We start from the raw sequence: 13,537 nt of genomic DNA, 5'->3' as shown, positions 1-13,537 counted from the left end.
TTAGTATCTCGCACTGCAGAGGCGTCTTATAGGTTGACTAGCATTGCGTGAGGGAAATGCTCATAGCGCGCCTACTGACGGGTTAAATGGGTCATCAATAATTTCAGTATTTTTTCCAGATTGCCGACTGATCGATAATGTAGAGGAAATGCACGAGTTATTGATGCTACCTTTAACTTCATGTATAAGCAGCAACTTTAAAAATCATTTTTGTTGTTGCTGTGCTTGTGGGGTCTCTCAAATTTTGCAAACCGTATCTAAATGGATTCAGTAATGTGGAAAAAAATCTTCATAAAATTGGCTGCATTTTTTGAATATCCTCCTCCTCGCCCGATTATCCTTAAGTCAAGTCGAAGTTCATACACGGGTATAGATAGATTTGAAATTAACGTGCACCAAAGTGTGTGCAACCAACTTCCGATCATTTGATATCACAAGAAAATCATGAAATTGGGACTGTTTCAGATTTTTTTTTCACTCGTTCTGACGCAACCAATTGGGATGAAATCGAATCCCCTTTAAAAAAAAGCATGTAACGTTTTTTGTCACCGTTTTTTGCGGCATAGCTTAGCTGTCACGTATAAAAAAAGAGAAAAAAAATTAATATTTTTGAAAAATATAATATATCATATATATAATACATTATATATAATACATTATATATATAGTATATATAATATATACCATATATAATGTATTATTAATTTTGAAAAATTTAAAAATTAATTAAATCTATTAATTAAAAAATTTAATACACATAAAAATTTTTTTTAATCAACTTTTTTTATTATATATATATATAGATTTTGCACGCAATTACAACTGGCCTCCGCTACATCAAACAGACGTAGTCGCCTCCGATTTGACGCAGTGGCCTCTCAGAGAAGAGGCGAGTAGGATAGCCACATGTAGTGTATATGGAGGCGTATATGTACGCTGTGCATATGTATATATATATATATATATATATATATATATATATAATGTTGTATTTAAAAAAAAAGTTTTTTTAGTTTCTTTTCAATTTTTAAATTAATTTTTTTTTTTTGTAAATCAAATATGAAAAGTAAAAAAGTTTAGAACAAATAGATAAAATTGAACCGGACATGAATTTACTAGGAACCATACCTTAAAGAAACATAGACAACCATACTCTGGGTAAAGGCGCGCGTAGCGCGCTCCATACGCTAGTCCACTAAACGAATCACATTTTCATTAATTCATAGTGATTTTTTGAGAAAAACTACGTTCTAATTCATGTTTTTACAAATTTTTTAAATTGTTCATTTTCGCCATTTTTTAGCATTTCAATATTTTGTTTCTCGAAAACTAGACCAGCTAGAAAGATTTCCTGAAATAAATTTAAAATCAGCATTAAAATATCTATAAGATGGGGTCGGTTTCGTTTTCAAGGTCGAATACGTCCAAATTTTGTTATACCGTGTAGTTAAAGTATGTATGTATGTATGTTCATTGGTTCCTTATATTTTTTGATAACGTTTTTTTTCCAGACAAATGGATTTTTTATCGAATGTGGTGCTTATGATGGCGAGACTCGTAGTAATACTTGGGTTTTAGAGAAACAACTCAATTGGACAGGGATTCTGATAGAAGCTGATCCAATCAATTTTACGAAAATGTTAAATAAAAATAGGAGAGCATATGTGTCACCAACTTGTCTCAGCATCAAAAAGTATCCCATGCACGTGAGAAATATATTCATTAATTTATCCCTTGCGTGTTAATCCGTTTAATACCTCAATGCCATTCAATTGAGACTCTGTGTGCTTGTGTGTGTTGTTCTATAAACTGCAAATGCTTCTGACAGACGTTCTCTTGATACCTGATTCTCGTGGTATAATCCTATAGGATTTTCTATAGATTTCCGTATATAAATTCCTACGAGACAATCTTACGGAGAGGTTTGACATCCTATAGAAAATAGGATTTCCTACAGACAAAGTCTATGGAAGATTTTCGGGAAATTCCTATCCCATCTTCCGATTTTCCCTATAGAAACGCTTATACCCCTACATATTATAGTTCGATAATATTACAGGTAAAAGTTATCACAGGGATGAAATATGTATTACGGTAAATAATATTATTAAAATAGTATATTGTGCATCAGGGGCGGAAAGTCATGTTTTCCCGCCCGAGGTGCACATGCTATTTTTTACACGCCTGCAAAGGAAATCTCGTATTTTGCTCTTTGAAGAGCGGGAGGAAAGTACGAACTTTCCGTGCAGGTGTGTGAAAAACTATTTTTCGATATGGGTTTGTTGAGACTCCTCATCAGTAACTTCCTCGTCGTGAGTCCCGGGTCACACTAAGAGCTGGTGAGGATTGTATTCTTGACTAGTACTTCTTGGGATTCTACAAGAAAGTGTCACTTATTAGTTAAAATGAATAATTTTTTCCAGCAAATAAAGGGATATATAAATTTATAATTAGTTTTTTTTGTCGTACAGGGGATGACCTACATGTAGAGTTGTATATTCATTAAAGTTATTAATTTCGTAAATATGAAGCAATTACATAGGAATAGCAATGAAGCTGAAACTAGCGGCGGGAGACCGGCGCAGATTGCTTCGCGGCAGGGGCGACGAAGGGTCCCTGGGGGCCGCGCATCGATTGTCCTTCAATTGTCCTTCATCGATGATCAATTGGGGATTCCGCTCCAATTGATTTTTCATACATGATATAGGGTCCAAATAAATTGTCTGAATCAATTCAGAATTATTCTATGACCGGAAGTATTTTTTCTTTGCCCGTACTGTGATGAAGTCATGCCACAATGCCTAGCGTTATGCTCCCCCCCCCCTTGATCACAAAGTTGAAGTTGATTCCTTCATTATTCATTTTCAATACTTCATTTAGAGTCCGAGTAAGTTGTCTGAATTCATTGAGAATTTCGTTATGATGGGAATATTTTTTTGCATCGCCGACCCATTAGTCGATTGGCATGTTATGATTACAATTTTTTATGAATAAGATTGGATCAGTTACTAGCTACTCTTAAGCCTTCGCTGAACGTGAACCAGTCTTATTGAAAAATATCATTCAATTAATAATTTGAAAAAAACGACACCTCAGGTGCGGGGCTCTAGACTACGTTTCACTCGTGCGGCTATGAGTGATTTTCCGCTGCCTCCTACCGCTATTTTTAACTTCAAGAATAGCATGACCCGGGCCCGCAACGTACACGTTTAAAATAAGAACAAAGGAACTCATTGTGTTGAGTTGTACTATGATGGGTCCCTCTGTAATATGTAAAGGTGAAATCTGTAGAAATTCCGTGGCAACTCAAAACATGCAGGTGACAGCAAGCATGTGATAGTGAGTGTGCGACCGGAGGTTTTCTACTTACGAGTGGATTTACCTTTTTTTGCCAACAATAAATTGATGGCAGGTTCCGAATGGTTCCATTTTGGTAGTTGGATGAGTTCTTATGGGCGGAATGAAAACAATTGAGTAGTTTTTAAGATATTGAATGAGATAGACTTACATACGAAGTTGGATATCTCCGGAACTTATGATCCCATTGAGCCCATTTCCAAAACGAATCGTCGCAAGGATGGGAGAAAACTTCATGCGAAATTTCAAATTAGTATCCCGATTCTTTCAAAAGTTAAAGTTCGGATAAAAATCTTGAGTGAACAAAAGAAGAATGAAAATATCTTGAAAACTTTGGAGGAGCATGTGTAATGTGTATCTTAATTGTTTGACATGGAGGGCATCGAGATGAATGTTTAAAAAAAATTATTGAAATCGGTCGATTACTTCTTGAAATATTGAAGGAAATACAGTAACTTATAAAGTTGAATATATCCGAAACTAACCATCCGGAAACTTCATGCGAAATTTCAAGTTAATATGCTGATTTTTTCAGAACTTGGAGTGCGTACAAGGATTTTGAGCGAAAACGAGAATAATGGTAATATCTGGAAAACTGTGGATGAACGGATATGAATATTTTAATGAGTTGAGATAGAGGTTATTGAGGTGAATATTTTAAACGAAAAATGATTAAAATCGGTGAGATAGATTTCCAGATATTTGCGAAAAATGATTTAGAAACAAATGCCGCGGTCTCCAAAATGGTTGTGTCGATTGGGCTGAAATAGGGCATAAAGTTAGTCCTCCATTGATACCTATAATATGACACAATTTGAGATTTTATGGAATTATTAGCCCTTTAATTCTTCGATTAATTCATAGTATTGCTTCCGAATGGAAACCTTGTATATGACCGATTTTTCGATGTTCTAATTTTCATTGCAAATGGTCTAGAATGTTATGAAACGCGAAGAACTGTTTTTAGAGTCTTGTCTCTAAACAATTTGGGTTTTTAGTAATTAATTTTTAGAAAAGAAACCTCGATTTTTCCGACATACGAGAAATAAATTTATGTAGCGTTCTACATTTATGCAACGTTATAGGAAATGATTGGATGGGATTTGGATGAGGTAGAAGAAGAAGCGGGATTATTCTCAACATGAATAACCCGAAAATTTTTACTGAAAAAAATTGGATAGTCCAGACCAAGATTTGAATCCGGGACCTTTTCCTTGTGCATTGGGTGCTCTCCCAACCGAGCTATCCGGCTCCTAGCCATTTTTTCATTTAACATATCCTCCTCATGGATATCAACATAAATGCGGTGAAATGTGTAGATAAAAATCTGAAATTTCGACTCATTCTATGATTAAGGATAATCGGGCGAGCACGGAGGGTTAGAAAAAAAGCCATTTTTTTCTTTTTTTTACGTATTCTTTAAATAATGTAAACAGCGTGTGCAAAGTTTCAGACTGCTGGGGAGCATGGTTAATTTATTAGGAATTTTTGAAAAACGGCCATTTAACTCGTGATCTTATGGAAATCACCAAAAAAACTGCAAAACCCAATGAAAAAATGCAGCCAAAGTCATGAAACTTCAAACACATTTAGAACATGTGATCAATGATTTTTTGAGTGAAAAAAATTGTCGTCTAGTAGCATTGATTATTAATAATAGCGAAAAAAGTACTGAAAAATGAAATTTCTGCGCACGCAGCCCAAACGAGCAGCAGCAACGTAACGTCCCGAGTACCGATCAGGTGGGGGTAGCGCGGTCAATTTAAACGTCTCGTGAGAGAGCGATGAAGCGTTATGATTGGAGCTCCCTCGAGCCAGTGGTACCCGGGGGCCTATTCTCGAAATATTTTCGTGCGCGGAATCGACTCCGTTGACGGAACACCTATATGATTCCTATACGCAATTCGTCTACGAAGCCACTTCCGTGCACGGAAATATTTCGAGAATAGGCCCCCAGCTCCTGGTGAAAAAAAAAACTACCGATGATGTTGCCACTTTTTCGCATGGATTAATATTTTTTCATTCATAAAAAAAAAAAAAACAATCTGGAAACCATTCAATGCGTGGAACAGATACAAATAAATTTGATTAGCTCCAAAAATAATTTTTAACCGGAGATACTCCCTAATATTACCTGAATTTTGAATCCGAATGGGAAACATTCTTTTGTTCAGCGATTGGTTTTCTGCAGGAAAACAATAGAAATCCCTCCGCCTCATCTCCTACATTTCTTCCTCGTCCGATTATCCTCAAGCTCAACTTTGACGCGCTGTTTCAGCCCAATCGGTCCAGTAGTTGCTGAGATATAACAACTTGTTTTTAAGTTTCAGACTATTCTACTTCATTTCCAAGCAAAATTAAAACAAGCAGGTTACTTTTTGCGTCATTAGTCTCTTTCTTGTTTTTCTATTTTCACCAATTCCACTAGTCGTAAGCTTCCGAACGGATACGTAGCAATTCTTTATCCTTGTGACAAGCATACAGCCGTAACCACATGCAACCGGGTGTCTGCAGGAAAATATTCAACCTTTTAATGAAAAAGATTTATATAAAAGGTTAAATATCTTCGAAACTGCTCGGGCGGTTGCGCCTGTCCAAAATACCAACCTTCAGTATTGCAAGAGATAATCATACCAAATTTCAATTTGTTATCTCCATTTTTTCTCAAGTTATCGTGCTTACAAGAATGAAATAATTTGAAAAACGATAAACGCGAATATCTCGGAAACTTTGTATGAACGGAGATATATATTTTAATTGATCCAGATAGTGGTTGCCGAGAGGAGTATTTTCAAAAAACAATTGAAATTTGTCAAGTAGTTCATGAGATATTTGAAGAAATATATTTACACAAAAGGTTGCATATCTCAGGAACCGCTCGGCCGATTGTGCCCATCCAAAATATCAACTTTTAGTATTATAACACCTAGAACCATTCTAAATTTCAACTTGCTATCTCCTTTTTTTCAAAAGCTATCGTGCGTACAAGATTTTTCATGAAAAACGGCAATATCTCCGAACTGTGTATTAAAGATTTTATACATTCTGATTGACTTACATAGAGGCCATCGAGACGAGTATTAAAAAAAAAAATTGGAAATCAGTGCAGTAGTTTTTGAGATATTGAAGAAAAACGAAATTTAAACAATTTGTTATATGTCAGGAACTACTGGACCAATTGGTCTGAAACAGCGCCCCACAGTTGAGCTCAATAATAGCTACAATGAACCAAAATTTCAGATTTTTATCTACAAATTTCACCGTACTTATGTTGAATTTTCTCAAAGTTCATCATCAAAAATCCAAGTTGTCAGATACATAAAGACATGACTCTAAAAACATCATTTCTTCACGTTTCATAACATTCTGGACCATTTGCAATGAAAATTAGAAAATCAAAAAATCGGTCGAAAAAAAAGGGTTCCATTCGGAAGGAAAAATCTAAACATTGAACTATTTCAACACTTCCATTCGGAAGCAAAATACTCTATAGACTTTTTTCTACAGCAAATTCCATTACCCAGAGGACTCCTTACAGATATTCTATAGAATATTCTCATAAGGTGATTCCATATGGAATCATATAGGGTCGCTATACATATATGATATTCCGATAATTTCTATACACAGTTGTGTACAGAAATTATCCGAATATCATGCACGTTAAATGTATAAGGAACATTCCACGTCAACTCAGCCACTCTGGATTTTTTTTTGTCTAGAAAAAATGATTTGATTGCTGCATTTCGAATTCCTATATATAGACAGTATTCCTGCCAAATTTCATTGCCTCATGATTTTTTGTTTTCGAGATAATGACTGCCAAACTTCAAATTTTCAAAAATTCATAACTTTTGAATGGCGCATCCACTTCGAACAAATACAAAATGAAAATTTTTGTTTTCGTTCATACTTTTAGTAAAAAAATATTCGATAGGCGTGAAGAAGCTTCTACACCTAAATTTCGATGAATTTTTACGTTTTATTTTTATTTTTTGGCTCTAGGGCCGTCCGGTATTCGACTGGAATATTTTTTTTCTCATAGAGGACATCTATATACGATGTAAAAAAAATACGCCATCATAGGAGAGACAACCAGTGTACCGGAGAAAATTTTTGTTTCCTAAATTTTTGTGTTTTTACGCCTTCTAGGAGAGCTGCCTTGTTTTTATTGAGAAATTGATGTTTCAATCCATACCTTTGATGAATATGAGTTAGAAAAGAGATGCGTCACGATGGAAAAAAGAAACGATGCGTCGGGAAACAATTTTTTTTCAAAATTTTTGCGTCTTTTCGCTTTCTATGAGAGCTATATTGTGTCATCATCATCGGAAGTTCGTCTAATCATGACCAAACAAATGAGAAAAGAAAACAAAAAGAATCAATTCATTGATTTAATATCATCAGTTTTTCCTGAGGCTCTAGTTTTAGTGAAAACTTCAACTTCCTCATTGAGTTTTCATCGTTGTACAATTCTTTGCGAATCGATTCGCATTTTCCTGTCTGTTGTATCGAGGTAAGCAGTTTTCACGTTACTTATTGGAATAATACTCATTTTCCGGATAATTTTGGATTGGATTTGATAATTTTCCATTTCATAGAATGCCGCGAAGTGATAGGTGTGCGAATCCGATGCGGATTCCTGGTCAGAAGGGACACAATGGTTTGGATTTGCGGCCCATTTCCTCGGCAATACACAAGTTTTCCTTTCTACCGAAGTCTGCGAAAATCTGTGGCCAGTGCCGGAAGATGGCCCCGAATTATGTGATTCCACCCGTCTCAATGGTGAATCTTCATGATACACATCTTCGATGTTCGGCCACCCCACCCGAGATATCAAAGCTCCAAGCCGAAACACCCGAACCAAGCCCAGATGTGATGAACAGTTCTTTGAGATCAGGTCGGTCATTCTATCTCGACGATTTCGGCATTTCAATCGATGAAGAAGCGGACAATGTATCTGAATTCTCCAGTTCCCCCATGCATTCTGATGTGGAAGATGACCAAAATGACGCTGATCCTTCTTTATCAAAGCGCTATCGATCTTCGAGAAAAATAGAATTAGAAAAAATGCTGGATGGTTTGAAGAAAAAATTCAATGATCTGGAAAAGTACGATGAGCGCTTGCAAATCTTGACGGTTCTTCCACAGTTGTGGAGAGAGTGGAAAATCGCTTCTGAATTTGGCATTATGAGATCCATGGCTTCAAGAGCGAAAAAATTGAGAGAAAACAAAGGAGTATTTGCCTCACCAATTGCGAAAGCAGGCCATTCACTTCCCAAACAAACGGTCGAGAAAGTACACAAGTTTTATCTAGAGAATAGTCGTATCATGCCAGGGATGAAAGATAAAGGATCCGTCAAAATCAATGGAGAGAAGAAAGTAGAGCAAAAGCAAATGATACTCGAAAATCTGAAACACCTTCATAAGAAGTACAAAAATACTCATCCAGAGGCTTTGGTTGATTTCAGTGAGTTCGCTGAGCTGAGACCAAAACAATGTGTACTGGTGGGGGCAAATTGCACTCACGTCGAATGTGTTTGCACGTATCATCAAAATTGCAAATTGATGCTCGAAGCCATCAACATTGCCACTCTAACTAAAGATTCCCCCTGCCCACTCAAGGATAACAAAGATTGACTAGCACCACTGATGTGTACAAATCCAACCCCGGCCTGTCATCTGGATGAATGTAACGACTGCCCTGGGGTGAAATCCTTCTCATGTGAATTGAAGAAGCTCCTTTCTGATTCTGTTGTTGAAACTGTCCAATTTTGCGTGTGGCAAACTACTGACAGGTGTACCTTGCAGACACAAACGCTTACGATGGATGACTTCGTCGATCTTCTTGTCGAACGATTAAAAGTATTAAAACCCCATCACTTCATCGTTAAAGAGCAATCAGCTATTGTTAAAGATCGAAAAGAGAATTTGAATAACGGCGAAGTACTAGTGCACTGTGATTTCTCAGAAAATTATGCCTTTGTGGCTCAAGATGCTGCTCAATCCTTCCACTACAAACAATGACCAATATACAGTCCATCCCGTTGTTTACTACTATCGCGAAGGAAACGAGATCCAGCATCGGAGTTTAGTTGTTTTGTCAGATAGTACTACTCACGATACAGCAGCTGTTTACTTGGTACAGAAAATTCTAATACAACATGTGAAGAATAACTGCAAAGATGTCGAGAGAATCATCTATGTCACCGATGGAGCTGCACAGCATTACAAGAATCGTTACCAAATGGCTAATCTTCTGTATCACAAGAGTGATTTTGGAATAGATGCAGAGGCCCATTTCCATGCAACCGCACACGGTAAAGGAGCTTGTGACGGTGTGGGTGCTGTTTTCAAAAGAGAAGCGAGAGGTAGAAGCATGCAAATCGTCCATGGTGAACCCATCCTGACGCCAGATGCTTTGTTTCGATGGTCAAAAGAGAATTTCAAAGGAATTGATGTGTTTTTTTTCACCAACCCAGGTAAGAATTACATAGGCTGACGATGAGAACAAGCCTGTATGAGCCCAGGGTTGTTGAGGCTCAGTTATTCAGGCCTGGGATAGGCTTGGTTTCATCTTTCACTTGAGCTTCAAATGAGGATGATTAAAGGGACCATTGGCCAGGCTCAATTCAGGCCTAGTCCAGGCTTTCAGTATTTAGGCTCAGTACGTCAAGGCTTATTCAGGGCTCAGCAAGGCCTCGAAAATTAAAGTTACTTCCGATTAATTTCCTCAATTTTTATATCAATACTCATCAGCTAATGGTGGTGAAAACATTATCATCATCTACAAACATAGCTATAATTTTCCGCCAAGTTATCTAAGCTAACCCCAGGCCAGGCCTAGAGCAGCTCTTTGTGCACGTGGCTACATAATTATTATTATCCTTATCTATAATTAATTAATCAATCGATTCTGAACTCCTAAATCCATCGGACCCATTATTCATTCAAGTTTAGGAAGTTTAATTAGGATATCAACAAAATAACAAAATAACACTAACATAAGTTGAATTTTTATACCTGAACAAAATGTATCATCCTAAGAAGTCGCAGGTAGCCCAGTGGATAGCGCGCGTGTTTACGGATCAGAAGGACCCCGGATCGAACCCCAATTTTGAAATGTTTGATTCCATTGTATTTCAATTTCCAGGTGCGCGGTAATAATCCAGGACGAGTAATTAATAGAAACTAATGATGATAATAATTTGTTTCCCATCCGTTGTTAATTAACCAACAATCACAATCACCAACAACGCTTAGCAACAGTGATGTACGGTCCGACCGCACTCGCTTTCATAGATTACTCTAAATTTATAAAAAGGGTTATGAAGCAATGAGAAATCGTTTATATAAATATCTGTAAACAATACTGCAGTTTATTTAGCCGAAGCTCGATTGAGCCTTTAAAATTTGGTAATTCAAAGCTTGAATCAAGCCTTGGCACCGAGCCTCGTTCAAGCCTTGCGGACTAAAATAAAACCGGTTTTTCCATATTTCGCACTTCTTTGGATGAGTACTTTGTCTTTCGAAAGAGGTTTATAATGTTGTTGATAGTCCCTCCCATCTAGCAGAAGGGAAAACTGTCGATTGAAAGGTGAAAGAAGCAAAAAAATGACTGAAAAGAAGAAGAAAAAGAAAAAAGGAGAAAAAATAAGAAAATTGCGATGAAATCACATTTTTCTGGTGTACTGCTTGTCTCTTCCATGATGGCTTTCCTTTTCATCGTTATGAGCAAAAAATATTGATTGACACGTTTGTTTCTTTGGATAGCTCTCATAGATAGCGAAAAAACTCAAAAATTTCAGAAAAAAAATTTTCCCGACGCATTGTTTCTCTTTTCTATCGTGATGAATCTCTTTCCTAACTCATATTCATCAAATGTACGGATTGAAATATCAATTTCTTAATAAAGACGAGGCAGCTCCCCTAGAAAGCGGAAGAACACGAAAATTTAGGAAACAAAAATTTTCTCTGTTGCACTGGTTGTCTCTCCCATATTGGCGTATTTTTTCTACATCATATATGGACGTCCTCTATGAGAAAAAAAATTCCAGTCGAATACCGGACGGTCCTAGAGCCGAAAAAAAATCAAAACGTAAAAATTCATCGAAATTTAGGTGTAGAAGCTTCTTCACGCCTATGGAATTTTTTTCCTGAAAGTATGAACGAAAACAAAAATTTACTTTTTTTATTTGTTCGAATCGGATGCGCCATTCAAAAGTTATGAATTTTTGAAAATTTAAAGTTTGGTAGTCATTATCTCAGAAACAAAAAATCATGAGGCAATGAAATTTGGCAGGAATACTGTCTATATATAGTAGTTCGAAATGCGGCATTCAAATCATTTTTTCTAGACAAAAAAAAATCCGGGGTGGCTGAGTTGACATGGAATGTCCCATAGATTTCTGTAGAATCGCCCTATAACAACGTCTCATAGAAAATCTCTACGTTTGTTTGATAAGTATTACTATTTTTCAAAAATGTTGAATGAGTTACCTTTTTTCCATTTTTTTATTAGGTTCCATTCTTGATGGCGAGAAACATCGGAAGAATTCATGCACCACATAAGCATAATGATCCGAGTATAACGAATTCACCAGATCGCGCGCATGAAGGAATGCACGTGGGTGTTCAATGCTTCCCTCTGGCTTCCTACATCGCTGCACTTCAAATCAAGACCGTGGACTACTTTAGTCTTGATATTGAGGGACATGAATTAGATGTCCTTGAAACAATCCCATTCGACAGAGTTGACATAACGGTAATAGTTAATGCTTTCCTCAAAAATTCAGTTGTGAAGTGATAAAACGAAATTCTGTCGGCGTTCCAGAATTGGGACAGGTCATTTGTTCTCATGCAGTGAACTCAGTCGATAATGAATTCCCGAGTCCAATGTGTTCTCGGTTTTTACCCAAAAACCGTGGCACACTTGGCGCGATTCGTCTTTGTATTCGCATTAGGGGCGTTCCATACTACTTCGATCAGATCGAAAGACTTTTTTTCAAACTTTAAGAAAATTTGAATATGGTGTCAATTTATTCCATGCATGCCTTGGATGGTTATTAAAAAAAAAATTTTGTTATGTGAAAAAACGAAACGAGTTATGTTTCGTTAAATTTTTTCGTTATGTGAAATCAAAATTGCAAGTTGGGCCAGGTGAGTTATTTTTTTTTCAATTATAACTCGATGAATGTGAATTTTATCAAAGTGTAAGAAAACTCTTTTATTCAAAACATGTGTAAATTTCGGGAAAAACAATCCTGACTCGTAAAAATTGAATTTACAATGAATTAATCAATACACAAATTAAAAAGTTGACAATAAATCATGAGGGCATGTCGCGAAAAATTCGACAAAAATATATTATATAGAGTAGGTCCGAAGAATTGCCGATACAATTGGCGTTCACTAATCTCCTGTAGTTCTCGAGATATTGAGTTTTTTATGAAACTGCGCCAGTTGCACGTTACCTCCGATACATGCTATGTTAGGGGAACACGCGAAGTGAATCGTACCCAATGGGTTCTCAGCGTGGTACTTTCTTCGAACCTCAATCAACAACGAATTTTGGGAGATTGCAAAACAGGTACTCCTGACTTTGCATTACTTATTGATAATGAAATGATTCCCGGAAATATGAATGGACAGTCAACTGGTGCATAAAGCTATCCTTTGGTGGAACGGTGAAGAGAGCCGCAACTCGTGCGAGTTTACAACGACCGTGTGAAAATCAAATTAAAACACCACAAGATTTTTATGAATTCGCTAAAGACTCAGTAAAGTCAATAGAAAGTATCTTTTGTACAACTGAGGAACATAAAATAGAAGAAGAGGGTTTGAAAATTCGATTCTCCAATGCGTCAACCATCACTGAAATCCGTCAATTTCATTCTTCAGATCCACAACGTCGTGTAGTATCAAATCAATAGTGAAATAACCATGTCTGATGCATGTAACATTGTACATTTGTAAATGTTCTCTCAGAATTTGTTAATAAATAAATTAATTTTATTTTTTTAAGATAATATTGTTATAATATTGTTATAAAATATTGTTATAATTGGAATTTGATTCACAATTGAATGTACTCGTAGACAATCGATTGCAATATATTTATTTCCCAGACACTGAGAATCTACACTAAGCATCGGTGATGGTACCAAGTCCACTCACCGCA

General features: G+C 36.4%; 1 protein-coding gene across 4 annotated transcripts in view; it reads left to right on the top strand.

Moving 5' to 3' along the window:
• LOC107041631 (protein Star) overlaps positions 1-13,537 on the top strand; it is a 34,959-nt gene that overhangs the window by 5,300 nt on the left and 16,122 nt on the right. For all 4 annotated transcript variants that reach the window (XM_015262255.1, XM_015262254.1, XM_015262253.1 and 1 more), the window contains 2 exons: positions 1,512-1,706; positions 11,879-12,121. In XM_015262255.1, coding sequence (XP_015117741.1) covers positions 1,512-1,706; positions 11,879-12,121 — 438 coding nt within the window. The remainder of the gene's footprint in view (positions 1-1,511; positions 1,707-11,878; positions 12,122-13,537) is intronic.

The sequence above is a fragment of the Diachasma alloeum genome, unplaced genomic scaffold (assembly GCF_001412515.2).
Source record: "Diachasma alloeum isolate Michigan unplaced genomic scaffold, Dall2.0 Dall_scaffold_00370, whole genome shotgun sequence".
Lineage (NCBI taxonomy): Eukaryota > Metazoa > Arthropoda > Insecta > Hymenoptera > Braconidae > Diachasma > Diachasma alloeum.
The sequence above is the reverse complement of the archived record's forward strand: the minus strand, read 5'-3'. Positions and strand labels throughout refer to the sequence as shown.